The sequence below is a fragment of the Takifugu rubripes genome, chromosome 9, assembly GCF_901000725.2.
Source record: "Takifugu rubripes chromosome 9, fTakRub1.2, whole genome shotgun sequence".
NCBI classification, from domain to species: domain Eukaryota; kingdom Metazoa; phylum Chordata; class Actinopteri; order Tetraodontiformes; family Tetraodontidae; genus Takifugu; species Takifugu rubripes.
The window spans coordinates 1,152,155-1,179,815 of record NC_042293.1 but is presented as its reverse complement, the minus strand read 5'-3'; the positions used below and the strand labels follow the sequence as shown (position 1 = coordinate 1,179,815).

Genomic DNA, 27,661 nt, shown 5'->3' with positions numbered 1-27,661 from the left:
ATGCCTCACACCTTTAAAGCCAGAGCACCGGCAAATCCTCTGAGGCGTGTTGGCAGCGGAGGTCTGGCTGAGAGAAACGCATTTGGAATGATAAATGTAACTTTCAATCATTGGATTCTGGGTCCAGCTCGTCTCCTCTCCGGCACCGGGGTATTTGCCACTTTGCCCCTCCCCTCCTGCCCAGCCTGCCAGCAGGTCAAACACAATCGCGGCTCTGTTGGCTGAATGGGACGGTGGTCGACAGGTGACTAACCTGAATGGTGCACGTATACTCGGTGTCGTCCAGCAGCCTGACGGTGCAGCTGTATTCCCGTTCAAGATTCCTGATGCTGCCACTCATGAATCGGCTCAACATCTTTTCCAAAAGAAAGAAGAAAAAAAAAAGCGTCGCTCCCCTGCGTCTTTAGGACCAGAACAATAAAACTCAACGGCAACGTCCAAGTGAATGTCACATTGACGGCGATGGCCGGACCTCTACGCGACCAGAAGCACCGGATTGAGCCGCCGCAGCGCGCACCATTGTCGTCCCGGTAAGTTGTCCTCCAGCGGGCCCGATCTGAGGAGAGGAATGTGAGGATGCCCGCATCCAGACCCAGCGACAGCTCAGCCCTGGCGGGTCTGTGTGCGTCTGTGACGGAGCAGGGGATTATCTCTCACCATTCAACGCCGCCACTTGAGCGAGGGGGGCGGGACCCAGCGGAAACTGACGTCAAAGTGAACCAACGGGACTCTGTGGCAATTTCTTGGAGGTGTTTAATAGCCGTGGATTATTTTTCTGACAATGCGCTTAATGCAGAATTCTTCTATTTTTGCAATAAAGAGAAAAAAATTTTAAACCAGGTTCATCATAGACGGAATTGTGCTAAAATGTTACGCATGAATATTTCAAAGCTTTGAATGTGAGTAGTGAACCTGAATTTTGGGGTCTCGCACTTGTGATTTGTGGGCAGTTTGAATGAGTTGTCTAGAGATAACTCAATCCTACCTGACTAGTTTAATTGTAAACGTACAGGCTGTTTAGAGGCTGTGAAATGTTCGTCAACCCAAACTAAAGGTGGGCTCTCCGCACAGGTAGAAACGTGTTTACGTCTCCAGCCGGCGGACCGCCGATTGGACGAGCTCCAGTGCCACCTGCAGGCTAACGTTGCTTAGTGCACTTCTTCAGGGAAAAACGCTTTATTTAGGTGAGGCTATTTCATTTTGCCTTGTAGGAATCAGTAGTCTCCCTTCTACCTTCAGTTCCAGCTGCACATAAAAGCGAAACCTTTGCCACAGAAATATTAAAAGTAGTCAACAGACTACTCGTTTAGCGACTAATATTGGTGAGGAAAAAGAGGAAGGATGTCAGTGAACGCTTGTTCCTAATTTGATCAGTAATGTTGAGGTTTTTTTAAACAGGAATAAAAGCGAGACCTCGATGATGTGACTGTTGCCGTGACCCGGATTCGAACCGGGGTTGCTGCGGCCACAACGCAGAGTACTAACCACTATACGATCACGGCGAGCCGCGGGGGAGGTGTCGCACCACCATCCGGTGCGCAAATTCCACAACAGATCTGTCATTATTTGGCTATAACGCGCATGGTAACGTGGAAATTAGTTTTCATGTGACGCCGATTTCAATTTCACTGAAATCCAATGCAGATCACAACTCTTAGGGCTTAAAGCTGGAATTCCCTCAAACATATTGTTATTCATGTTTAATATTGGTATGTTTGGACCCAATTTCGACTCACACCACGATGATATGAAGTGAGTGAGATTTCTTTTTTAATTTGGTTTAAATGGTCTTCAAAATGAATGTTTGTTAGTTTGTGGAGGGTTTGTGACCCTTAAAATCCAGGCACATGGACCCTTAATTAAAAAGGTCAATATTTAAGCCAAATCTTACTTTATTTAAAATGCAATATGCATCATAACATAAAGTAACATAATATAATAGACAATGAAAAAAAATTGACATTGACAAAGTAGTGATGAAAATAGTGGAATATAGACATTAATAGGTATAAAACAAATTTGGATAAATTACGTAGACTGGCCAGCTTTCTACAAATAAAAATAATTTACAGATGTGATTCAAAATGATTAGCTACAAAAGTGCAAAAAAAGATTTTTAAGTGACGAGATAAGATGCCTTAAACCACTATTTACAACATGCTTGATTACAGAAAGACAGATCTGCAGTGTTAAAGTTCATTCTCTTCACTGTCTTCCGGTTTGTTGCTCCTTTCAAACGCAACTTGAGCAGCAACTTCTGCCTTTCTCCATGGACCAGCCACGGCCGGATGCAGCAGCAGCTTGCTTTCGTTTCAAACGTCCACAGTCGTGGCAGAAGGGTCTCCTTATCTTATAGTTGATAAAGGACTTCTCTTATAGAGTTTACAGGAGGCCACCAAAGGTCTTCCTATATCCACCTGCTGGCTTTCTGTTTGACGCTGATTACTTGTCATATGAGTATAGTGCAGATCCACCTTTATGACCAGTGATTCCTAAGATGAGGAGAACAATTTTGCATATGTAAAGCAGTCTCTAGGTGCACAAAATTTAACGTAAACTTAAAAAACGTTCGCGACTGCATACCTTGAGTTTTTGAAGAGAACATATCCGCAAAGTACAGTCGGGGTTGTCCAATGGATTAAATAACAAAGAGTCCATTTCCAAAGACGTTCCGGGCCTCGAAAAGATGTCTTTCATTGCCTGAGGATTTATAGTATATTAAAAATGTTGTCATCATCTTCTGAATTTTTCGCTTCTATTTAAGTGTAAAATGAAGGTACAAGAACATGTTTATAAATCGCCCGCTAGATGGTAGTATTGTAAAAGGTTCTGTGGTAGAACGTGGGCGGAATAAAGGAGAAGCAGCGCGAGATAAGTGACTACATCCGGTTTTGTCTGTAGCGGTGGCAGAACAGGAAGTCTATATATGGGAAGAACTTCCTGAAACAGCAAAATGTGGGGACAAATGTTCCCCATTGAGTAATTCCTGGTGACTAATGGAAAATGCAGCATTTGAACATATTCCACTTATGAAAGTTAAACAGATGATGTGTTACGATACAATTTGTAATAATCATTTCTTATAAATTAGGCCTTGTCACAGCTCTAAAATTTTATCGCCAACAACAATAAAAAGTGATGAATACTTACAGGGAGGCTGCTCAGAGTGACAGTGCAGTCTTGGATGTGACTGCAGATAGACTTTAAAGTAGCAAAAACCACCAAGACATTCGAATACAATGCTGAGAAGCTGACTTGCACTTCTACTCCACACAGAAACAGCATCTGCTTCTTCCGTGGCAGCACTAGGGGAAAAAAGTTAAAATAAAAACCACAAACATTAACCAAAGGGACTTTCAGCCTGTCTGTTAATGGAAGATTAAATGTATTAATAATTGATTCCCAAAAGCATCAGAAAGACTTCTTAATTTTACGCGATACGGCTCCGAGTAACAATTCTTTTGTGGTTTTGATTTTAAAAAGCAAATCTGGTTATTCACACCTCAAACCACAAATATTGAATGGGTTGTGTCACATAAGTGTGGAGGGGAAAATAAACAACCCCTCGCTGAAGGTGATGACAAAGATGTGTAATTCTGTTCGACCCGCTGGGGAATGAATCCGTCATATTCCGAAAGGTGCTGTGTCTCCAACCATACAACTGATGCACACAAACGTTCCTGAACTCACCGTTTGCCTGACTCCAGCAGATGTCTCGCAGGTGCAGCTCCCTCGTGTGCCCCGTGGTGCGAACTGGGTCAGCGAGGGAACGCGGTTCCTTAAGGGTGTGTTTGATCTCCACCACCTGCTTGCCTGTGACCAGCGCGTCTCTGCCAAGATCTGGTGTGGAAAGACGGGAAGGGTGATGGCGAGTTTGGGCAAAGTCAACGCAGATCCACATGTGTTTTGATTCCACGTTTGATTTGGCAAGACTGTATTTTGACAGAGTAGTTGCTGAATATGAGATGACACGGCTGACTAGTTTGGGGGAATTCCCCTCATAAGATTCAAGGCCATGCAAACATGCTCTAGTGGAGTCATTAAAAGGGTTCACGGGGCGGCTGACTGCTCATATAAATAACTAGCTTTAGATAACTTATTACATATTTCCCCTTGACTTTTGCTTAAATCTGGGATATTTTTAGAAACCGACACCTCTGTATTTCTCATGCATTTCTTAATAAATAAGATGTTCAGAGTTCATTATTGCAAATAATAATCCAAATCAGACCCTCGAGGAGCCGGTAGCACCCATTTTGTGAGTGAACCAATGGCAGCAGGGGCAGAGGTTGACCCAATAGCAGCTGTCTCGCAATGCGCAGCTCTCAGGTTTCATGCTCGTCTGTAGCCAACAGTGTGAATTTCCACAGAATGAGGTCACATATTGGTGAGAACTTAAAAAGGAAATCATCTTCTGAAGGAAGGATGACTTCTCACCGCTCAACCTCACATACTGGCGTAGTCCTGCGTATACGACACAGAACTGCTTGGCCAGCTCATTTGAAAGTCACCTGTCGTCCGCTCAAACATATCAGATATAACTTGTTCCATCGGATTCATTCTAGAACTTGGACGATGTTGATGTTTGAAGAACTCACCTTCAGACACCTTCTCCAAGACATGCGTGACCTTTTCTGACTCCAGGATGTGCATGTTCAAGTATTTAGTAAAGATTCCAGTACTTTTCCTCCCATCTTGGACCTCAAAAGCCTCAGCATCTTCACATCTGCATAGGTTAACAAAGCAAGTTGTAAGAACATAAAGCTATATTATGTAGGTACTGCATTTGAATTGGAAAACACATTTATTTCTAAATAATGTATTTAATAAAAAGTGCATACGTGGCATAACCATAGACAGTGTTCCCACTTGGTCCCAATGGCATGAGGCATGATGGTAGGCAGTCCTGATAATACCTTTAGAATAAAGGATCAAATAAACCAATAAACATAAATATAGACCATTTGAGTATCTGGACAAAAACATCTGATACTGACAGTATGTAAAGGAAATGGATTAACAGTGAACTGTAATACTAACCATTTTCTACAGGTGTCCAGCAGGATTACACTTAATGCAGTGTGTTTCTTCTGCATGCTCAGCATGATCCTCTGCACGCAGACGCAGTTTTCAGGACCGTACGGTTGGGGCGCATCGATAGCTACGAGGTAATTCCTCCCAGCGTGCTCATACCCATGACCGGCATAGTAGAAGAGACCTGTCAACAGAGGCGTAATCTGCTGTCAGCAAGAAAGGCAAAAAAATATATGATCATGCCATTTCTTTAGAGTTAAACTGCAATCCTGGAATAGTTGATGGGAGGCGTTCGGAATGCTGCTTGTTTTTGGCTCACAAAAAGCCAGATGTAACTCAATTTACCCTTTTTAGTAGATAGCTAGATAGCTAGCTAGCTAGATAGCTAGATAGCTAGATAACATCAAACATAACATCCTATCAAAATATATACTTAAGTACTTTATATACTAACCATAAACTCCTTTGTCTAAGAGGTTAATGAAGTGCATAATGGAGGCCAGCATCTCTTCCCGGGTCAGGTCCAGCAGTGAGACCACTCTAAAGCCGAGATGCTGCAGGTGGTTGGAGAGCTCATGTACATCCACGACGGGGGCCATCAGCTTTGGGTGGTTGGAGTAATTCAGGTTGCCAATCAGTAGAGCAACCTTGTCGGTGGCTAAAACAAATAAACACAGAATTCTGAATGAATACGCGAGGAACTACAAACACATGCCACATTTATGTTGCGATCAAAATGATAACAATTCAGGACAATGAGTTTAATTATGTTTACCCGTGAATGCTGCGGAAGGAAGCTCCTGTTGTGCTAAAGGTTATGAAAAAAGAAAAAGACAATATTTGACCCTGTATCCATAACAAGCAGTATGGTTAGCCTAATGGCTACTGAATGTAACACCAGTTGTAAACAGACAAAACACAGAGTTGCTAGTTTCACTTGACATCCCTTTTCTGCTGTGTGTTAAAGACTCAGATGAAGCAGTATTTGGAGTCTGACAACTTCCCTTTTACACAGCAGAAATGGGGAAAGTACCTCAAGCAGAATGGAAAAATCTTGAAATGATTAACAGGTGGAATGAAAGCTGTATGGAGGAAATACCTCTTTTTTTTTTTTTCTTAGCTTGTTAATTCAAAAGAATCTAAGCTGATAAAAGAGGAGGCAGATATGACATACCGGTACTTATAAGGACTTCAACAGCCTCAGTCCACCGTTCCTCCAGCACGTTAGATATACAGCACAGATACGATCCTGCATCTTCCTCCGTTGCACCAACAATCTGCAAAAAAACAAAACACAATTCAGTTCTTTTGGGCACATACATTTTATGTAAACATAACATGTAACAAGGTCATTTCCCTCTGGGGTTAATAAAGTCAGCCAGTCTGTCTCTGTGCAGTTCCAGTACATAAAAGCATGCTGATTGTAGGCTTACTCAGTGAACTCCATCGCTGATAAAGGCTGCAACAGTCATTGAATTAAATATATCAATCACCCATGAGTGTGTAAGCGCTCACTATCTGCACCGAGGTAGGTAAAAAGCCTTCGTTTACCTGTAGTGTGTCGCCCGTCTTCTTCAACAGTTCCTGTCCGTTCCTGTACCACTGATAGTGAGGAGTGGGAATACCAAAAGCAGTGCATCGGAGAGTGACGTCAGTACCCCGCTGGACTGTCTGCGGGTCGGGGTTGACAGCAATGTGCGGCTCACCCTGCCAGTCCGACGGCAGACCTGAAGGAGCGGATCAACCGTCACACCACAGGCACAACGCGGGGGGAATCTTCGCAACAAGGGAGCGACGCTTACCCGATTTATCGATGTCCAACACCTTCAGCTTCACCCATTCGCTGAAGACTGCCTTATTAAAGTGGTTGTTCACTCGACACACGTAGGGCCTAGTTTTTTTGGCTTTGACAGTCAGGTCTGCTTCATTGGCACCAAACACCTTGAAAGAGGTGATAGAAGAAGCAGTTTGGCAAATATACATTAAAGGCTTTAATGCCACCTAAGTGTTTGGATTACTTTTTTTTTTTTAAAAAGAGCTCGTGTCAAGATGTCAAGTTTGAGGGTGTTTTTCCCTTTAGGTTTATAGTGCACAATATTGAGTTTTATCAGGTTAGATGACAGCAGTCAAGAGATTTTTCTGAAGAAAAGGAATTCCAGAAAATGAGTGCCATAGACCACAGTACATCCGTTTAAAGCTACAGACACTAGACTACAGACTGCTTTGTTTTAAACTACATTTCATATTTGGAAGTAACTTTAATGTGACTACAAGACCCGCTCTTATTGGTTCACGTTCCGTGCGCCGATCGGCACAATAATGGAAACCAAAGACCCTCAGTCCGTGAAAACAATAGACGCGCACGCACGCACGCACGCCACATACCTCACACACAACGTTGGCTTCATTAGTGAACCACTGGTACTGGAGGAGACCCGTGCCCTCAGCTCGGACACTCAGTGTAACCGTGTGGTTCACGGGCACACACATGGAGACGGGGTGGCTCACTATGACAACCTCTGAAACAAACCCAGAGGAAATCTAAGTCATCCGAAGCCTTTAAATCACAGCACGATTGTGACGCCATGAGATAGCGTACCTCCGATCATCATGCGACAGGGTCTGGACATCAGTGCATCTTCTGTCAGGATCTAGGAAGTCAAAGTTGATGGAAAGGGTTATTTTTAACCACCCCGTGATGGAGCTGATAGCGGAATCAGGAATATGACTGAAACATGTCCCTCCGTCACCGATAACTTCTCGCGGGACAGTATATTTTTCAATGCTGGAGTAATTGGGGGGAAATGGATTTTAAAAAAAAGTGATAGTAAGATCGTGTTTAGGTGCGTACCTGCCGTCAGCCGCGGACGAATCGGGCAGCCGTCGAGCCTCAGCCAAAGTGTGTTTTCTTGTTGCGCTTCATAACTTAAAACGAAGCGAAAAGGTGAAACTCTTCCCTTTCCGGGAAAGGGAGCGCGAGCTCACACACGCGCAGGCCGATACGTTACCGCTATGTCTGAAATACAGGAGCATTCCTGGGGGGGGGAAGATATCTAACCCGTTCTACACTGGAAACGGACACGAGTTCTTAAAATTATCGATCATAGATTATCCTTTTCTAATGTTGGAATACTAAACAGATCAATTTTAGGTTAATTGCCGTCAAGAACCAGGCAGAATTTAGAATCTATTTCTGACATTACGGTAATGAGCCCTTAAAAAAATGCGGCTCCATAAGGTCACTTCTGCTTTCATAAAATGTGTAATGTTGTGATTCAAGCTGGCTGCTTAACACGAGGAACTGCGGAGTATAAAACAAGTGTTTAAGTTTAGAGTTTATTGTGTAATAACCGCGTCATTTTGTGTAATTTTCCCATATTATCTAAGTATTGAAAATATATTGGATTCATTTTTTTAATGGACATAAATACAGCTGCCCTTTCTTTTCTTAAAAAAAAGAGAAAACCTTCTTTGTCTTTATTGTTTGCATATCAGCTCCACACGTCTTAGAAATCGTTTCATATTAAGGCATTATGGTTGCCGATGTTAATATTAGACTCGGCTCATGTTGTTCAGCAGCTTCCTAGAACACATTAAAGTAATGGAAAGTACTTTAAACATTTAAATGTTTTAAGGGTATAATATTTTGTCAGCTGAGCTTGTTTTTGTCTAATTGATGTGAAATTTGAGTCACAAATGTGCGCCTGTGTTTTGGTCATGTGTTGTAATTCAAGGTTGGGTGGTGGGGAGGTCTTACACCTACTCTTGAGGCAGACAGGGGAACTCATTGGTTGCTGTGACATGTTTTCCAATGTCCTGTTTTGCAACGTTCATCCAATGCCCAAAGGAACTGACTAATTTGTAATAATAATAATAATCGAGCCATTTTTTGTACGGCATTTAATAATGTAGCACCAGATTACTGCTCCACTTAAGATAGCTAGCTACTTCTGACTTTGAAGATAACTTACTTTTGGACTTCTTTTCTACATCTAAATCCTAGTTTCGGAACATCTGATGTCCTCTTGCACCTATTTGTAGGGCCGCTATAAATAGACTCTGGCTGGGAACACATGCATGTCTATGATAGGCAGTTACAGAGATTTTGCTCACAGACTCTGGCTCCAAAGCTACGCTGAAAACATCTTAATGGTAAGTCGACAATTTACCGAGTATTAATATGACCAGACCACATCTGAACGCAAGTTCAAGCGGCCAACATGTCTTAGGTGTGTGTTTGACCACTGACAACACTTCCACAACCCGATAGCTATCCTATTTATAACCTTCTTCTGTGTAAGTGCTTTGCTTGGTTAGAAAGGACGGGCAATGTCTAAGCTTTGTCTTTGTAAAAGCTAACAAGCCAGAGCTTTTCTGGAAAAAGTTTACTTTATTTACACTACCTTTCTAAGCTGTTTTTGTGTCATTTTACAGGAGCTTTTATATGGATGACATCATTCAGTCCTAGCCTTGATCTTTGCTAAACTGTCAAAGCAACCACAGAGTACTACGGGCGGTACATTTCTCTTGGATTTAACAGTTGGTGGGGATAACGCCAGTCGAAAATGACTTCCAGGAGGCCAATGATTCGCACGTATTCCAGCAATGGGAGGACAAGCAGCTTCAGTGAAGAAGAGGGCAGCTCTTCCAATGGACGCTCCGAAAGCCGCAATACCTACCTTTCAAATGTTAGACCCGAAAACAGGTAGAGGACCTTGTTTAAATGTGACGCATGCACAGATTACCCATGAATCTTTGCTTCTTGGGTAGCAGACATGTGTAGAATATTTATGCTGCATGATAGTGTATAAAGGGCAATAATGAATACCAAAATCGGTCAGAACACGTGCGTATTTTTCAGCAGATTACATTTAGCAAACACATAGAAACAGTAAGTAAAATGTTCCTTTTTGTCAAAGAGGAGGGAAGTTATTTAATGTCGCTGCGTTCCATAATCAAATATTTGAATTAATCCTTGCCGTCCATTCATTTGCCTCCTCTCCGAATAGCTATTCAAGGTATTCTCACTACCGACCATCGAGGTAATCTATACTTTAAAAACATTCCTCCCAACTAACATGTTAACCACAACAACTGGTTTATCCAAAGAGTGAAGCATACAGACATTTTAACTGCAATCTGTAGAGTTTGTCCCCTGTTCAGCCTTAGCGACAAACGTGGATTTTAGTACTGGATTGGTTTGGCCTGAAATCTCACAATTCTCTGTGTTACTCTTTCACACTCTTGTCACTACCAGAAATTTCCCTTAACATCCTTTTCTTGAATATCAACCTAAACTGGAATGTAGTGCACAAATGTAAAGAGGTCACTGGAATGATACTTAAGTGTAAAGCTGTCTCCTGCGTGAAAATCAACAAATTCTCTTCTCTTCTCCCTAATGCGACGCTAACGCGCCGGTGTTTATTTCCAGGAGTACGTTATGCAGCGTTATGGCTCAGCTTACTGAGGACATTCAGCCTTCCTTTGAGAGGACCTTGAAATCAAAAGCAGTGTCAGAAAATTGTAACGTGAAGTTCACCTGTGTTGTATCAGGTATTTTATTCTGCTATTCCATTAATGTCAGACATATTGTTACTTTTTAGGGCTTTTTTTTTAACCTATGCAATGACAGTTGTTCCTGAAAACACGTAAGACCCAACAGGCTAAAACATATGACAACATTTACTGTATTTCGCTGTTTAAAAGATGTTTAATGCCATGCATTGGACAATTTGCAAATAGTTAATTAGAATTTGCTACTTTTTAGGCTATCCAGCTCCAGAACTAAAATGGTATAAGGATGACAGGGAAATGGATCGATACTGCGGACTCCCGAAATACGAAATCCATCGTAATGGCAAAACCCACACGCTTCATATTTACAAGTATGTAGGACCTTTCATTTGTACATTTTAACAGTCTAGGTTGTGACATTGAGATTCTTTTGTGCTTCCAGCTGCACTTTGGATGATGCAGCCATCTACCAGGTCTCAGCCAGCAACAGCAAAGGTATCGTGTCCTGCTCAGGAGTTCTGGAGGTCGGTGACATGAATGAGTACAAGATCCACCAGAGGTTCTTCTCCAAGCTGAAGCAGAAAGCAGAGAATAAGAAGAAGAATGAAACAGAAGCACAAAGCAAGAAGACGGTAGATAAAGAAAACATCCAGAAAGCAAAGCAGCAGATCAGCCCCGAACGCCCTCCGAGAAAGCGGCATGTCCCACCTCCGGCGCCATCGCCAGCGATCAAGGAGGCCGCAGCTGTGGAACAACAAGGAGCAGCGGGAGAGATTAATGGAGTTAGCCCAGAAGTCATGGAAGCAGCCCAAATGCCATTCAAAGACAAAGAGACAGACAAAGACGAGGCTCTCTCTGAGAAAGCCTTGGCCACAAAGAAAATGAAGATCTCCAATGGCGTTGATGCTGAAGTGGACAGCAGCAACGTCAGTGCCAAAAGTCAGGAACTGAGGAACGGAGGCGAAAATTGTTACGATGGAGGAATCGGTTTGGCGCAGTTTCTGGCAGAGACTCTTCAGTCACAGACTTCAGAGGAGAACCAGAGCTCAGCGGAGGGGGACAGCTCTACAGAAATGGCTCTAAATGCCAGCAACAGTGAGGACAAAGAGAAAGAGGATGTGAAAACGGAGAGAGAGGAAGGAGGAGAAAGGCAGCGAGAGGAGTGTGAAAGACAGAAAGGGAGAGAGGAGGAACTAGCCACAGAGAAGGGGAAAGAAATGGAAAAGCTGATGATGGCATCACAAATAGATCTCCATGCTAAACATAGCCCAGAAAGCAAACAGCACTGCAAGGCCCATAAAGATCTTGAGCACCACAACATCCAGGCCTCCATCTCTTCTATGCTCCACTCCGTCAAGGATTTCCTCTTTGGTAAAAGTAAGAAGGACTCTCCTGATCCCAGCACAAACAAAATCTGTCACTCAGTAGCCTCTCATGCAGAAATGCCGCCATCATTTCAGCTGCAGCAGGAATCCAACCAAGCGAGCAGGCCCATCTCAGGGGACCGATTACCCATGGAAATCGATAGAACAAAAGAGCCTCAAGAAGTTTTACAAGCACAAAATGTGTCACTGCGGCGACAAGGAAGCAGACACGAAGGCAGCGTTCTATGTGCTGACCAGCCACCTGCTAATAAATTGAAATTTGAGACGATGGAAAGCTCCATAGGGCAAAGTGTCAAGATGCCGAATGATGCTGCAGAGTCCATGGAGATATCTGCTGTGCCCGAGAGCTGCAGTCCAGGTGAAGAAATGCCATTGACTGGACAAGTCCTCACTGAGGTATGCGTGATGTCTTGCATAGCAGCTGGCTGTCACTTGAGAGTTTTATATATAGACTTCATTTGTGTGAGCGACTAGGACCAGATGAGCGGCTTCACGGACAAAACCACGACCATGTCAGCTATGAGAGCTGAGCTTTCGTTTGTTGTGCTTTTTTCCCCCTAGCTCTATTGGATTAATTATTCTAATAACTAAAAGGCAGCCATGTAATGTCCTCTCTTCAGGATGCAGAGTCTCAGAAGGTTAACGGGGCTTTGACCTGTTGCTGCACTGCTATATCTAGTGTACAGGATAACATTGGTGGCAAACAACTGGAGGGTGAATCGGCTTGTTAATGCATGAATGGGCTTTATTCCATCTACATATGAGACGCCTCTTTTGATGTGGGAGGAAAAGGTAACCAGAAGAATAAATCGGGCAGTTTAAGAACATGTGGGGGTGGGGGATGTTGTGTGCTGGTTCTTCGCACTGTAGGAAGGGATGGAGAATAGTTCAGAAGTTGGTTGCGATGTGTGGGACACAAGTGCGTCAGAGCTCATGACGAAACACGAATGCCGGATGCCGTTCTCAGGTTACAAACAGGGCTTTGCATGACAAACGGCTGCTGGGTCTGGATGAGTGGGAGTAGGGCGAATTTAGTGGCAGGTTCCAGCTTGACAGGAGGGCCTGGTCACACGGAAAGCATTCCTCCCTTGAAGTGGTAAACAGATGGTTTTAAATGGCCTATAAAAATAATCGGGCAGGTATTGCAATTGCTGAGAAATTGAGTGAAATTACATCATCAATCTGACAGCTTGTACTCAGGAAATGGCCTCTGTTGAACTTAGACTTTATGTTCATTTGAATACTCTCACACACTGGCTCCATTTATTGTTTATTGTGCAATGATATAGAGTAACCATGTGAAAGAAGTAAAAGGGAAGTGCTCTATTTGAACAGCCAACTCATGTGTGTTTGTTAAGGCTATAAAGTAGAACTATAATTTTACCATTCCTTATGATGATCCAATGTGAGGTTCCAGTTATTATTGACAAGGGGAAGTGCTATCATGTACATGAACAATGCTTTTGCACATGAGCGTGAAGCCGGTACACACACAGAGGTGCTGCGATCACCACTGTTTTATTTATAGACTGAACGTGACACCGGTTCCCTTCCATTGAAATCCGCCACTTCTTTTTTTCTAGTCAATGTTGTCACGTGGCAGCGTGTGTCGCTCTTAATAAAAAATGTAATAACAGCAAACAGTGAAAGGGAATCCCCAAGGAAAGCATGGAGCCCGATGTCCTGTCTTAACGTCGTGCTCTGAGAGTTGAATTTTGTATAGTTTTTTGCATCCCATCAAAGTTTTGTTTGATGGGATGCAAAAAATTCCACTTTTCATGTTTAATCAGAAACTATGAACTCTTTAGGTTAATAATATTAAGTATGGTCATGCTTTGTTTCAGAAACAAGCACGCTTCCAAGGATAAGTGTAGTTGGTTAAGGGTTTGTGGTATTTAAAAAGGTTACTGAACCCTGGACTGTGTAAACACTCGGTTTCAGCTACCTGACATGTGACCTGACGTAAAGCAGTTCCTCAAATTAGATGACAGATAATAAAACAGATATTAACCCTTGTGTAATGTTCATATTGTTGTTATTCAGCCAGCGTTTGTGGGTCTGATGGACCCGTTGCATTTTGTGGCTTTTAATGCCTCACAATCAACACTCACTCACTCATTTTCTACCGCTTGTTCCTCCACTGAGGGTCGCGGGGGGACTGGAGCCTATCCCAGCATAATGGGCGGAGGCAGGGTACGCCCTGGACTGGATGCCAGTCAATCGCAGGGCTAACACATATAGACACACAACAATTCACTCTCACACTCACACCTATGGGCAATTTAGAGTTTCCAATTAGCCTAATCCCCAATCATGCATGTCTTTGGACTGTGGGAGGAAGCCGGAGTACCCGGAGAAAACCCACGCAGGCACAGGGAGAACATGCAAACTCCACACAGAAAGTCCCCAATCAATCCCAACCGGGGATCGAACCCGGGGCCTTCTTGCTGTGAGGCAACAGTGCTAACCACCACACCACCGTGCCGCCACAATCAACACTTTTATGTTAAAATACTAAACAGATGTTTATTACAAGCAGTATAAACAATATATATGGTCAATATTTGCCCTTTACCTTTGTTAGGTCACATTTATAACTTATTATTTAAAACATAATAAAGAAAATCAATTAAAATCAAGATATGAGTGGAAACCAATTTACAAGAGAAGCAAGGTTTTTCAAAACTACTGACTTTTATTTCTTTGAACTTGAAATTTAACCCATTCAGGTGCACATCTAAATGAGAGGTGATATATGTTGTTCACAGAAAATGAGCCAAAGTCAGTAAGTCTCAGTTTGAAAAATTAATTAATTTGATCATTTTTCTTTTAATAAAAAGTGAAAACGGGTCCCACAGACCTGAACACCACACAAGGGTTAAACCTAAGCAGTGGAAAATAGTCATTAATATGAATACTAACAGCTGCCCTGCATATATTTCACTGTGGGCTCTATCAGATGTGAGTAGCTGATTCTCTTCCTTTATGGAGGGTGAAATGCTGCGTGCTAACGTCAGTGTTGCTGTGAGTTGCTTCACATGTCATTTGATTGATGGTAGAAATCTGTGTCTGTCTAAATGTGTCAGTGCCACGGTGTCAAAGGTTGCTGCTGTAAACTAGCCTAAATAAGAATCTTAAAAATACTGCGCGCTAACATTTGCTGTTTGTTTATTTTCGATCAGGCTGACGCCATCTCGGTCATCGGAGCACCTGATTGCATGGAAATTTCATCAGAATTCAATAACCAGGCGGCAAGCGATGAGTCTGAAGATAAGTACGTCCTGTCAGAGACCCAAAAGAGCTCTGAAGATAAATCCACCCCCACAAGTGTGGAAGCTTACTGGACTCTCCCTCAAAGTGTTATTTCTGTGTCCGAGCACAAAAGCAACAACACAGAGGTGCACGGTGATATTTTGCAAGAAAAAGAAAGCGGTGCTGATGAGAAGCGGAGAGGACCCAAACCTGAAGTGGCCCATTCTGATAACTCCTCCAGTGGAGGCCAGAAAGCTGAAGTGAAATTCAATGACGTGCCACAATCGGATATAAACAGACACGAGATTATTCAATTATCCTTTTCTGCAGAAGAGAGAATAGAGTCATGTGAATTTGAAGCACAAAATCAGGTGCGTTTGTGTTCAGGAACGGCAAACGTCGAGACCAAACTAAGCCCAAAGATCAATGAGCTGACCAGAGGATCTCCAGTGGCTGCAGCGTCGGATAGTTTAGAAAAGGATGAGCTGAGTAAAAGACAAGAAAGCACCGTTCCTGGCCACGAGGAAAGGCCGGAGGTCCGCAGTGAGGACTCGATATTGAGTCCAATCTTGGATTTAGGAAGACATAAAGACAGAAGTAAACTGGCAGATGTGTTTGCGCCTGAATTAGAGGTGAAGTTAAGCAGAAAGCAAGAAAGGCCAGAGGTGGAGCTTGTTGAAGGTGAGGGTTGCACGTCGGGGGATGAGGAGTATTTTAAGGTTGCACAGCAAGAGAGCAGAGAGGTACAAAGGTTCTGGCCAGCAGGAAAAATTCCAAAGATTCAAATATCTTCCACTGAAGACCTTCCTGATATTGATATTATACACATGCAAGCAGCTAAGGTGATTGATCATAAACCAGCTAATGTTGCTGATAATAAACCAGCTAAAGTGATTGATCATAAACCAGCTACAGTGATTGATCATAAACCAGCTAAGGTGATTGATCATAAACCAGCTAATGTTGCTGATAATAAACCAGCTAAAGTGATTGATCATAAACCAGCTACAGTGATTGATCATAAACCAGCTAATGTTGCTGATAATAAACCAGCTAAAGTGATTGATCATAAACCAGCTACAGTGATTGATCATAAACCAGCTAATGTTGTTGATAATAAACCAGCTAATGTTGCTGATAATAAACCAGCTAAAATGATTAATAATAAACCAGCTACAGTGATTGATAATAAACCAGCTACAGTGATTGATAATAAACCAGCTACACTGATTGATAATAAACCAGCTACAGTGATTAATAATAAACCAGCCACAGTGATTGATAATAAACCAGCTACAGTGATTGATAATAAACCAGCTACAGTGATTGATAATAAACCAGCTACACTGATTGATAATAAACCAGCTACAGTGATTAATAATAAACCAGCTAAAATGATTAATAATAAACCAGCCACAGTGATTGATAATAAACCAGCTACAGTGATTGATAATAAACCAGCTACAGTGATTAATAATAAACCAGCCACAGTGATTGATAATAAACCAGCTACAGTGATTAATAATAAACCAGCTAAAATGATTAATAATAAACCAGCCACAGTGATTGATAATAAACCAGCTACAGTGATTGATAATAAACCAGCTACAGTGATTAATAATAAACCAGCCACAGTGATTGATAATAAACCAGCTACAGTGATTGATAATAAACCAGCTACAGTGATTAATAATAAACCAGCTAAAATGATTAATAATAAACCAGCCACAGTGATTGATAATAAACCAGCTACAGTGATTGATAATAAACCAGCTACATTCATAGACAATAAACCAGCTAAAGTGGTTAATAATAAACCAACTACAGTGATTGATAATAAACCAGCCACAGTGATTGATAATAAACCAGCCACAGTGATTGATAAAAAACCAGCCACAGTGATTGATAATGAACCAGCTAAAGTGGTTAATAATAAACCAACTACAGTGATTGATAATAAACCAGCTACGGTGATTGATAATAAACCAACTACAGTGATTGATAATAAACCAGCCACAGTGATTGATAATAAACCAGCCACAGTGATTGATAATAAACCAACTACAGTGATTGATAATAAACCAGCCACAGTGATTGATAATAAACCAGCTAAAGTGATTGATAATAAACCAGCTACATTCATAGACATTAAACCAGCTACGGTGATTGATAATAAATCTTCTACAGTAATTGATAATAAGCCATTTAAAGTGATAAACAGAAACCCAAGTGAAGGTTTTATAACCCCCCAAATCGAGGTAATGGAACCTATGCTGAAAGAAGGCGCTCTGTTGGCGATGAAGAAACGAGAGTCTGAGTCTGCTGGTTTGCAACAGCGTGATGCAACCCCAGCGTCAGCAGCAATGCCCCAGCAGCAGGAAAAGACCAATTCTCTATTGTGGCAAAGACGTTTGCAGGATGACTGTAAACCACCGGCAGGAGAGAATGTTGCTCAATCAGGTGACAAAATGGAGTCGTCGGGGGAATATTTGTCTCAAGACAACAGCAGCGTACGGCTCCCTCAGATGGCCACTGTCCCTGTTATAAATGTTTCCTGCATTGATCCCAAGCAGGATGAAGCACTCTCTCTAGACGGCCACAGCTCAGATGGGCGGAAGATTATCGAAACTCCAGCAGCGCCTGCGTTTGTGGTGCCGCCGATCTCGGTCACGTCTCATGATGGCGAGTGCGCCCTGAAGCCGTCCACTCAAAATGACTCAGCAGAAACTGAATCTACAGTGACCGCAATGAGGGTAACAAAGCAGAATGTTGACAACGCCGCCACCGAGAAGAGTGACAAACCCCAAATTAGAAAGCAGAGCCATGAGGAAGCGACAGAAAAGAGAAGTAAAGAGAGCACGCTCTCTGCGATGGGCGATGGTTTCACACCAAATGTTGGTAGCGATGGGTCATCTTTGAATAAAACAGCAGATGACGGTGTGTTACCTGAGAACACTGAGAAGAAAACTCATAAAGAAGCCAAGATTGAGAATTTCGTGTCAGTTCTAGACTACCAAAGGAACCACCCGTCTGTCGATCGACTGGCCTCCAAACCCCCGACACATCCGTCTCTGAGTCCGTCCAGTCTCCGCAAATTCATGTCCAAAGCTGTTCAAGAATTGGACATCGAGATTTCTGGCGGCCACCAGAGCGACAAACCGGAGGATGATTTGAGCGGAGGCTCTACGCCGACATTACCCCTCTCCTGCGAGAGCAGCCCCCGGATGAAGCGGCGAGACAGCCTGACGCTCATACGTTCTGCCACCCCCGAGGAGCTGGCCTCGGGAGCTCGCCGTAAAATCTTCATGCCGAGGCCTAAAGAGGACGGAGAAGGCACACAGGACAGGAAAGACAGCCCCTATATGTCACCGAGCCAGGCCCGCAGAGCAGCACTATTACAGTGTCCCACGGGACAAAGTACCCCACCAATGGAGAGGCGGTCTCCGCTGGTAGGTCGCAGGATGGACATGCTGGCGGTGCCAAAGTTCATGGACGAACCTTCTACGGATGAGCCAGACGGCACCAAGAAGGAGGAGAAACAGACTCAAAAGAAGCTGGACCCTCTGAAAGGTGAAGAATCGGTCGTTCAGGACGATTTGGATGAGTAGGGTGAAATTGGTCTTGGATTTTAGGTGTTGCGGTGTCAATACCATACCGTGTGTGTGTGTGTGTGTGTGTGTGTGTGCAAACAGCTCCGCAGGTCATCCGGAAGATCAGAGCAGAGCCTTTCCCAGATGCTTCGGGACACCTGAAGCTGTGGTGCCAGTTTTTCAATGTCCTCCTTGACTCAACCATCAAATGGTTCAGAGACGAAGAGGAAATACTCGAGATGAGAAGAAGGTAAATCCCCTAAAGTACCCACAACACAACCATCTTACGCAGTTTCACGGTCAACATCTCTCTTTTGCTGGACTGCTGTCGTTCCCATGTCCCCGCTGTGACGGAAGCATGCACATGTGACTGTGTCACTGCCAGCGAAATCTCTGGCTGGACACAGGAGCTGTAAACTGATTCCATATTTTCCCTTCTCCAGGGTGTATTAAAAGTCTATAAATGTGCCTCAGCGGGCTGCTCCCGTCAGGACCAGCTTCTGTTTCTATGTTGCAGCGACACCCTGTGGCTTGTTGTTGAATTTACCTGCTCGCTTTGTGACCGTGTGCGTGCGTGCGTGCGTGTGTGTGTGTGTGTGTGTGAACAAGTGGGGGAGATGAAAGTCAAGCAGCCCTGGCAATCATTCTAGCAGCCAGCCAAGACTGTGGTGTTTATGGCTGTTCAATCAGTAATGAATATGGTGCTGACACCACTGATTTCCTGCTCAGCGTGGATGGTAAGACATAACACCTGGCTTTAAATATGAACAGGACATTTTATGACACCAACTTGGCTGTTCTCTGTCCTACAGTTCTGTCTCAAATATTGCTAAAGGATGAATTGGAAGGTAACTTTCTCACCTCACCCTGTGTGACAACATCCACATTCTCTGTTGCCAATTAGCGTACCAGGCAAATGTCTTGTTTTCATTCAGTGGGAGAGGAGATCGAGATGACCCCGCTGCTGTTTACCAAAGGCCTTGCCGACTGGGGCAGCTGGGGCGAAAAATACTTCGGCCGCATCATGACCGAGACGTTGCACGTCGGCAGCGGCTGCGCCCACAAAGCCAGCAGAGTGAGAGTCATCTACGGTCTCGACCCCATCTTTGAGTCCGGAAGTACCTGCATTGTCAAAGTTGGAAACCCAGTCGCCTATGGGACCAAACCGGAGTGCAGCCTCGCAGAGAGGAATGGAGCCATAACCAAGCAAGTCAGTGTTTATTGGCCCTCGGGCTTGAACGCCTCTCGTGAAATTTCCAGTGATTGTGGCTGCAGGAAATGATATTCAGCGTTTATCTGTGATTCATGTTGCCAGGAATGCAAAGTTCAAAACACGATTCGGGAATACTGTAAAATCTTTGCCGCGGAAGCCAGAGTTAGTGAGAACTTTGGCTTTTTGTTAGAGTAAGTGAAACATTCTTACACTTGATTAGCTTGAAGATGTCTGAAAATACCTCTCATTGAGACAACTTTTGGGTGTTTTATCTTTTTATACCTGCAGAGTGATTCCTCAGTATCTAATCTATCGGCCTGCAAACTCTGTTCCGTATGCCACTGTGGAGGCTGACCTCAAAGGTCAGTGCCTCAAACACTGCACGATGGATCCCAAAGGCAAGCTAATTACACAAACCGCCTCTGAGGTGGAGCAGAAATGCAGCACTTTCCAGCACTGGATCCACCAGTGGACACACGGCAATCTACTGGTCACACAGATGGAAGGTGGGACTCGGTCCTACGCTGACATGATCACGCAGAGGCCTGACTGACTGGTGACGTGAACCCTGCTTTCTGTCTTGCAGGTGTTGAAACCAAGCTTACAAATATAAGAGTTGTGACCAAGTCAAAGGGGTTTGTATATATAAGTTCTATGTGCATTTTAATGTTTATTTCTTTAAATCGTTAAATAGAATAAACGTGTTTTTTCCCTTTAGTTACCAGGGCCTAACGGAGAGCGGCTCGCCTGAAGTATTCGAGCAGTTCCTAACGCATCATCAGTGCAACTACTACTGCGGACTTCTTGGGCTCATACCGCTCAAGACTCTGGAGAGTCTGCAGCCGCCCAAGGCGAAGGGCTCCAGGAGCCCGCTGCTCAACCGGAAGCTGGGTTCAAGCAGTCCGCAAATGCAGCGTAAAGGACAAAGCCCTCAGATGAGCAGGAAGGCTAATTCCAGCCCAAAGGTAGCCAGGAAGGTTCAGGAAACAGAGGACGATAAATCGGGTGGCAAATCCAGGCTCACAGAAACAAGTGTGGAAATGAGGTAGGGCGGGGAAATACCTCAGTTTACCAAAGTTAACAAGGACCCAAAAGAGTGTGGTTACACATAAAGGAATGTTTTGGTGACTTTCTTTTTTGTTGTTGCTGAGAAAGTCTGTAGCAAGAACCACGCTGAGCCATTTGTGTCGCCTCTACGAATGGACAAACCACTGGAAGGACAGTAACGTCTGTGGACGCCGATTCTTTTCTACGGCAAATTTTGCTGCCGTTTCAATGACGGTGGAGTTTAGTCAAAGGAAAAAGAAATGTTGCCTACGTGCAATCCTGGTGGGAGGTGTAACGCTTTGATGTTTTTATATGTCTGACTTCTGAGCTGCTTGCAGGTCGTCTTCACGCAGCTTGAGACACGTGTGTGTGTGCACATTTCCCTTTACAGCATCCGCGCATAATTTGGCAACGCCGTCGAGGCTGCGCAGAGCTTTTTTGACTGTTTTATCCGTTGGTGTGCGTCCGCTCACAGGTGAGCTCCAGAGACTCAGCTCAGCCCGCACGAGGAATTTTTCGAGATAAAAGCGCGTCCGTTTGAGGCCGCTCGCATGGATTTTGATTTGGTTTCACATCCCATCCAATCAGATTCTGAGGATTTTTAAGTGTTAGCGGAAACACGACCAATCTTCGACCTCTTCTGCTCTATTTCTTCAACTTTTTTTACAGACAGCTTGTACTCGAATAAAGAATAGAGTAAAGGTAACCTGTCCGATTCTTGTCAGGGGCTATAACGAGATTGGGAATGTTTGAATATCAAGTCATTGGTTTTAATTGCATGGCCGTTATCAGCAGCTAGAACTGCATCACAGAGCAGATCTTGGTTCCCAACAATGACACCATGAAAACAAACATCTGCATTTACGTGGAGTCAAAGCGCTCAATGGTTGGAACGTTATGAAGATTTTCGAAATGTGCGCGAATGTAAGCGAATGAGAAGGAATAAATGAGCGTTTATGATCTGTGCAGTCTTTATGTCACATCAAATCCACTTTTTAAAAAAAATAAAATGAATATAAAACATCATTCGTGGTTCACAAAGTTTTATTACCAATTAAATACAACAGCGGTTCATCTTAAACGGCTACAGCGCCGCCCGAATCTATCCTCCAACTCTTGCTTTTAACTTATCTGAATCAATTTACAATATGATACATGAAATTCACTTTCATTCTGAACGTGGGCACATCTCGGTTTCACATTTTTACACCAGCTCTGATAAAAATATACAAAGATAAAGAGACACATCAACAATAAATACTGACTGGTGGGAATTCTAGGTGCAAACATCTGCAGCAGAGAGGCCACAACACTGACAACAGCTTGAGAGGAAGACGGTGGCGTTGGCTACTGTGCTCCACAGTCCTTCGAATACGATGGTCCCGTTGTTTATAGTGCTGCAGCAAAAACAGTAAAAAGATTAGGTCCCATATTCATTGCATATTTCAGAGTTTGTCATTGATGTTTTCTTCTTATTGTTTTACAAGCACTGTAATTCTGCCTGGAGTGGAGGCTATTACTATTAAATCATGAATCTTTCCTTCAATTCTCATGAAAACCTTTGAGGTCTTTTTAGTTAGCTCCCAGTCTTAATTTTTTTTTTTTTACTTTTTAAAAGTGGCAATACTCAAGTAGCTTTAGAGGTGTACTTTCATTCCGTGTATTTTGTTACATTCCGCCTCTCTCACCTTTCGAAAAGGTCGTTGCAGCAACTTTGCACGGTGGCGTCTGCGGCATCAAAAGCGGACGTCTCGAAGAACGTCACGCAGTCCGGCGAAGGCACAAACAGGATTCCTGATGATCAAAGCGATAGCGGTGAATTAGCCACCATAAAAGCTAATTGCGCTTCTTGGTTTAAAGTCTGTTTACCAGCAACGCAGGCGTTGATGAGAGACACACACGTGCCGGTGACCATGGCCCTCAGCACCAGAGATGATACATCTCCTCGTCTGGAGGGACATATAGAGGCTTTGAGAGGAAAAAGAAGAGGATATTTGCATCAGATTGTTGAGAGATGGTTTAAATATAAGACAAATACTCACACAGGCCTCCAATCACGATGCCCAATGAGCTGAAGTTAGCAAATCCACAAAGAGCATAAGTGGTGATCGTTTCTGATCTGATCTGCCATCAGAAAAACATTGTTAAAGTTCGTCCACGGTGTCGTGCAAGATCAGGTTTAGGTGAAGGTCTACACACTGATATCCACTGTCGTTCGCCACCGATGAGCTCCTCGAGCCCGTTCAGCCTGTTGGTCTTCAGGATGGATAGTTTCTGATATGCAACGAACTCGTTGAGGAAGAGCTTTGTGCCGATGAGTTCAGCCACGGTGAAGCTTTCTTCATAGGGGATCCCCATCAGGAAGGCCACCGGCATGAACACGTAAGAGCAGATCAACTGGACAAAGAGAGGCACGCTAAATCGTGGTTGAGATCAACTTGAGCCTCGACAATTAGCTTGGGCAGCACTTAGAAAAGATATTTGGTTGCAAGATTAAGATGAAACGTCCCATAAAATGATGGCGGTATTGGTAAAAGTTACCTGAAATGTGAGCGAGGGGTACCCCACCATATCTCCCATCCAGCTCAAAGCTTGATTAATGAACCCAAGGATGGCGAGAAAGGCGATTAGATTGGCTGCAATGTTAGCCACAAGGGCTATAGAAGCGGACGCTCCACTACTGGCAGCCTCCAGGATGTTCTGTTCATCTCTGAGGAGTTTAAAATACTAGCTGCATTCACAGGATTGGGAAAATATGAAATGTCACCGAATAAATAGGTGATATGCTCGTGCTTACACACCCGCAGGACACTTCAACATTCTTTTTTGACTTGAAGGGACTCTCTTCTGTCTCTGGGTAGGAAAGTTTAGAAATGGCCAAGGCACAAGGAGCAGCCATCACTGACGCTGCGATCAGAGAAGAAGCATCGATCTGCAAAATACAACAAAATCAGCCAATATTTTGTGATTTTTCTTTTTAAGACAACATTAGCTAAGCGGGCTAGCTAACGCTAACCCATAACAATGACCCTGGGCATGATCCATTATTAATTAATGGGACCAATTATCTTAAATAGACTTCTGCATCAGCTTCATCTCACCCCAAATGAGATGAACGCCCCCATGACGCTGCCCGCAATGGTGGCAAAACCACCGGTCATCACAGCGTGAATCTCAGATTTGGTCATGTCCTTCAAATACGGGCGAATCAGTAGCGGGGCCTCAGTCTGATGAGGGGAAAAAAAGAGAATTAAAGAGCGCAAAGACCTGATGTTTCTGAGCAACACCGCTCTCAGGCGGGCGTCAAAGTACCTGCCCGACAAATATATTGCCTGCTACGCTCAAGGTCTCTGTGGGAGAGGTTCCCATTGTTATCTGCATCAGCCAAGAGATCTGCACACAAAAACACACGGCCCTTCGTCACGCCGGGAGGGTCACGAGAGCCTGCGATGCTGTGCGGCGCACGTTCCAACCTTCAGAATGAGCCACTGCATTATTCCCAAAAAGTAAAGGACCGACATGATGCTGCTGAAGAACACCACAATGGGCAGAGCCTGAGGAAGGAGGCAACACTCGTCACGTGCGTCCAGTGGCGCCGATCTTAAGCGGTTTAAGGTGAATCAACTTACTTGAAAGGCAAAAATGTTGTCAATCAGGTTCCCGAACACGAAGGATGACCCTTCTTTGGTATAGTCGAGGAACACCTGTTGGTGAGGCACAAAGAGGATCATTTCTTTGTTTTTAATTCACAAGCTCAGGACCGAAACTGCAACTTTGAGGCGACAGAAGGTCACGCTGCAGCTAAAAAGTGACTCAAAGGCCACATGCTTGTGCACACATTGTACTAAACCAACCCTGTCATTGCTGAGGAATAAGCTGGAATAGCATAAAAAAGTAGCTCCTGAGATAAGACTACGTTAAAACATGCTGTGCTTTTCAGATAAGCAACATTGCAGCCTGTACTTCCAGTTAAACGGGGCTATTTGGATTGGTTATTAATCTGTCAGGTAATCAATACCAGTTCATTTGATCTTACACTCCTTTTAGTAGCATTTGCTTATGCTAATATGTGGTTTCTGAGAGTTTTTGAAGGCTTAAAATGGACAAGGCTCAGGTCCAGCTGGAGTAACAGAAGGTGCTCCTTTATTATCCTTTATTAAAGCTGTAACAGAACCAAAGTGGGCGGAAGCTAACAGTCATCTGAGTTTAAAGATCAATTCCACTCTATCTGCTGCCAAATTGGCAAATAATTAAAAGTGCGTCGAGGACGGATAAGATAAAGCATTCATTCATTCATTCGTTCGCTCATTCGTTCATTCAGTCATTTGTTGGTTCGTCCCAAATACCTTGACCTGATGTCCAAGCCATTCAAAAGCTACAAGTCCAGGTTGTGTCCTGATAACAAAGATCCCGATACAGAACTGCAACCCCAGACCCCAAAACACAGTCCTCCATGACACCTACCAAACACAGCAGAAACAAACAAACACAGAATTACACTGATAAGCAAATAGTCGCTATGACAAGGAAGCAGTGCCGCTAAGTCCAATGATAATAGAGAAGATGACAGGGGCACAAGGGCAGTGATATCCCAGCCACAGATAATGTGCCATGATAACAACTCCCCACCTGTTTCGAAAGGGCAAAACTCACCGCCGACCTGTGCACCGACAGAAGGAACAGCAGCAGGATGAACACGCAGACGCCTCCGAACGAGATGAGCTGCTGGGGACGCTTGCTGGTGTCTAAGACGAGCCAGGTCACGAAGAGGACAAGAACAACCACGATGAAAACCCTGCAGAGACCCACCAGACGCCCGCGGGTCGTTATGGCGCCGGGGAACTGGACTCTGGGATGGAAATACATTTAAAAACAAACCCAACTCACCATTTCAGCCACTTCAGGTTGGACTTGAAGCATCTCACGGCCGGTCGGAAACACCGGCTGATGCTTTCTCCTTTGTGCTCCTTCAAAAGCTCGTAAGATTTGGCCACCACGGCCAAAACCGTCAGAACCACAAGAGCAGTGGCCCTCTGAAAGTCCAGTACGCAGGCCGCAACGAAGTACGCCACGTAACCTGGCGGAGGAGACGGGCCCAATCCGTGAGAGGATGCGGCAACATTGAGAGTACAGAGGTTCTTTTTTTTAGCTTTACCTAAACCAAACACCACCAACAATATGCATTTGAAGGTAGACGAATGGGTCTTCATGAAGTCCTCAGCGGCATTAAACGGTCTGGCGACCTGCCTGATGAGAAAATGGAATTAAATGTAAAACAAACCCCACTTTGAAACATCAAAACCCATGAATATATGCAGATGTGTGTGTGTATACGTTGTTAACGCATGAAACATCATAGAGGGTTAATATTCTGAGGTTCTAATACTCAAATGAACTTCCATCCCACCTCAAGTACGATCCCAGGCGGTTTGTGGCCGTTTCAGGCTCATTTTCCACAATGCTGTGATAAAAAACATCTTCCTGGGAAAGCAAAGGCACTCATTTTAAACAACAACAACAACAAAATAGTTCCCTCTGTCCTAAAGCAATGTGTCCAATCCCAACGCCTACCTCTATTTCAAAGCCCTCGTTTATGGCACCATTTTTCCCGGCATAGGTGACGTTTTTGAGGCTGACGCCACTTTGCTCTGCTGGAATAAAACGACAAAACACAAGCGCGGTTGACAACAACGCAGCAGCCCGTCAGGTGAACAAACAACGGTGCGAAGAGAGCAGAACGCAACTGTAAACAGCCAGTAAATAAATTAACACATACGGGGTAATTCAGGCAACAAAGAGCTAAAAGCTTACTCATTTTGGCTGCTCCCAAACTCAGCTGTCAAATGCTGTTGTAAATCCAAGCGCAGCAAAACACACTCTGCCCTTTCTACAGCCTCTTATCATTAGTTAACCGGCTGGTTACGTATCGCCCTGTGGGAGTTCACCAGGAGAAAAAGTGTAATAATGTCACAAATGGTTTGATTGTCCTGACGAGGAGGCCTTTTGTTGACGTCACTTTTGGTCAGGGCTGCCAAAGGAGTCGGACAACAGGTGATAAGAGGAGAAATTCGGCTGATTTGGGGATTCTAGAAAGCTGGGATGGGAGAACATGCTGTGGATCAGGTGCAATTTTGTTATTTACAGGAGGATGAACGCCCCCCACGCAGGGAATGGTGGTATTTTTGAAGAAACTTCCTCAAAAATGGGTGAATCATCAACCACGATAAACATCTGGGCGTAAGTGTTGTCTAATAATTGAAATCCCCGTCATGTTTCCACGTGTATTCCTGCTATTTTAAGGCCTTTTCGCAGCACAGTGCACGGACGAATGAAGATCCGCGTCACGATATACTTGAGCAACCCTCAGCACCTCTGCACAACGAGATAGCTGGAACATCAGTTGATCTCTTATCAGGATCATTAAATGTTATGTGCTGCCATTTATACTTTGGCATTATGGCGGTAAATCCATGACTGCGTGTAAAAACTTGCTGCTGTGCAGGTCTGACCTTGCCACACAGATAAAAAAGATCACAAGCGGCACATACATGCATGTACACATGCTTGCGCATGCACATCAGCAAAACATATTAGTATTTCTATCTTTGTGGGGACTTTTATACCCA

The 27,661-nt window shown here is 43.9% G+C and overlaps 4 protein-coding genes and 1 non-coding gene across 10 annotated transcripts in view; 1 reads left to right on the top strand and 4 right to left on the bottom strand.

Annotated features, from left to right (window-relative positions):
• Positions 1-1,040, bottom strand: part of frmd5a (FERM domain containing 5a) — a 36,552-nt gene extending 35,512 nt beyond the window's left edge. The window contains exon 1 of one of the 3 annotated variants that reach the window (XM_029841904.1): positions 254-1,040. In XM_029841904.1, the coding sequence (XP_029697764.1) occupies positions 254-355 (102 nt within the window). In that variant the 5' untranslated portion in view covers positions 356-1,040. The remainder of the gene's footprint in view (positions 1-253) is intronic. The other 2 variants (XM_029841902.1, XM_029841903.1) reach the window with 2 other exon arrangements.
• Positions 1,041-1,430: 390 nt separating this feature from the next.
• Positions 1,431-1,502, bottom strand: trnah-gug (transfer RNA histidin (anticodon GUG)). Its single transcript has one exon. It is a non-coding gene; the product is annotated as a tRNA-His (tRNA).
• A 372-nt stretch (positions 1,503-1,874) lies between these two features.
• malt3 (MALT paracaspase 3) lies at positions 1,875-8,019 on the bottom strand. Its single transcript, XM_011606843.2, has 15 exons — positions 7,886-8,019; positions 7,634-7,685; positions 7,420-7,553; positions 6,837-6,975; positions 6,586-6,761; positions 6,209-6,311; positions 5,810-5,842; positions 5,489-5,692; positions 5,041-5,218; positions 4,842-4,916; positions 4,599-4,726; positions 3,691-3,840; positions 3,151-3,305; positions 2,584-2,700; positions 1,875-2,492 (listed from the first exon to the last, which is right to left on the bottom strand). Exons 2-15 carry the CDS (start codon positions 7,662-7,664, stop codon positions 2,346-2,348), a joined length of 1,770 nt encoding a protein of 589 aa, XP_011605145.1. The 5' UTR covers positions 7,665-7,685; positions 7,886-8,019; the 3' UTR covers positions 1,875-2,345.
• A 754-nt stretch (positions 8,020-8,773) lies between these two features.
• Positions 8,774-22,056, top strand: alpk3a (alpha-kinase 3a). Of its 3 annotated transcripts, XM_029841898.1 has the most exons (16): positions 8,774-9,186; positions 9,469-9,739; positions 10,044-10,076; positions 10,466-10,587; positions 10,802-10,919; positions 10,991-12,329; positions 15,116-16,027; positions 16,124-18,755; positions 18,878-19,025; positions 19,385-19,512; positions 19,588-19,623; positions 19,711-19,985; positions 20,091-20,179; positions 20,277-20,494; positions 20,575-20,623; positions 20,707-22,056. In XM_029841898.1, exons 2-16 carry the CDS (start codon positions 9,600-9,602, stop codon positions 21,035-21,037), a joined length of 6,570 nt encoding a protein of 2,189 aa, XP_029697758.1. In that variant the 5' UTR covers positions 8,774-9,186; positions 9,469-9,599; the 3' UTR covers positions 21,038-22,056. The 3 variants fall into 3 exon arrangements, with proteins under 3 accessions (XP_029697758.1, XP_029697757.1, XP_011605144.2); XM_029841897.1 differs by having other exon boundaries at positions 15,116-18,755; XM_011606842.2 differs by lacking the exon at positions 10,044-10,076 and having other exon boundaries at positions 15,116-18,755.
• Positions 22,057-22,061: 5 nt separating this feature from the next.
• Positions 22,062-27,423, bottom strand: slc28a1 (solute carrier family 28 member 1). 2 transcript variants are annotated; one of them, XM_029841901.1, is made up of 18 exons: positions 26,847-27,423; positions 26,607-26,683; positions 26,443-26,516; positions 26,191-26,282; positions 25,923-26,112; positions 25,689-25,830; positions 25,382-25,495; positions 24,665-24,739; positions 24,509-24,589; positions 24,348-24,428; positions 24,137-24,262; positions 23,837-23,967; positions 23,577-23,745; positions 23,235-23,432; positions 23,078-23,159; positions 22,905-23,003; positions 22,724-22,829; positions 22,062-22,432 (listed from the first exon to the last, which is right to left on the bottom strand). In XM_029841901.1, exons 1-18 carry the CDS (start codon positions 26,848-26,850, stop codon positions 22,312-22,314), a joined length of 1,962 nt encoding a protein of 653 aa, XP_029697761.1. In that variant the 5' UTR covers positions 26,851-27,423; the 3' UTR covers positions 22,062-22,311. The 2 variants fall into 2 exon arrangements, with proteins under 2 accessions (XP_029697761.1, XP_029697760.1); XM_029841900.1 differs by having other exon boundaries at positions 26,607-26,686; positions 26,847-27,422.
• Positions 27,424-27,661: the final 238 nt, after the last annotated feature.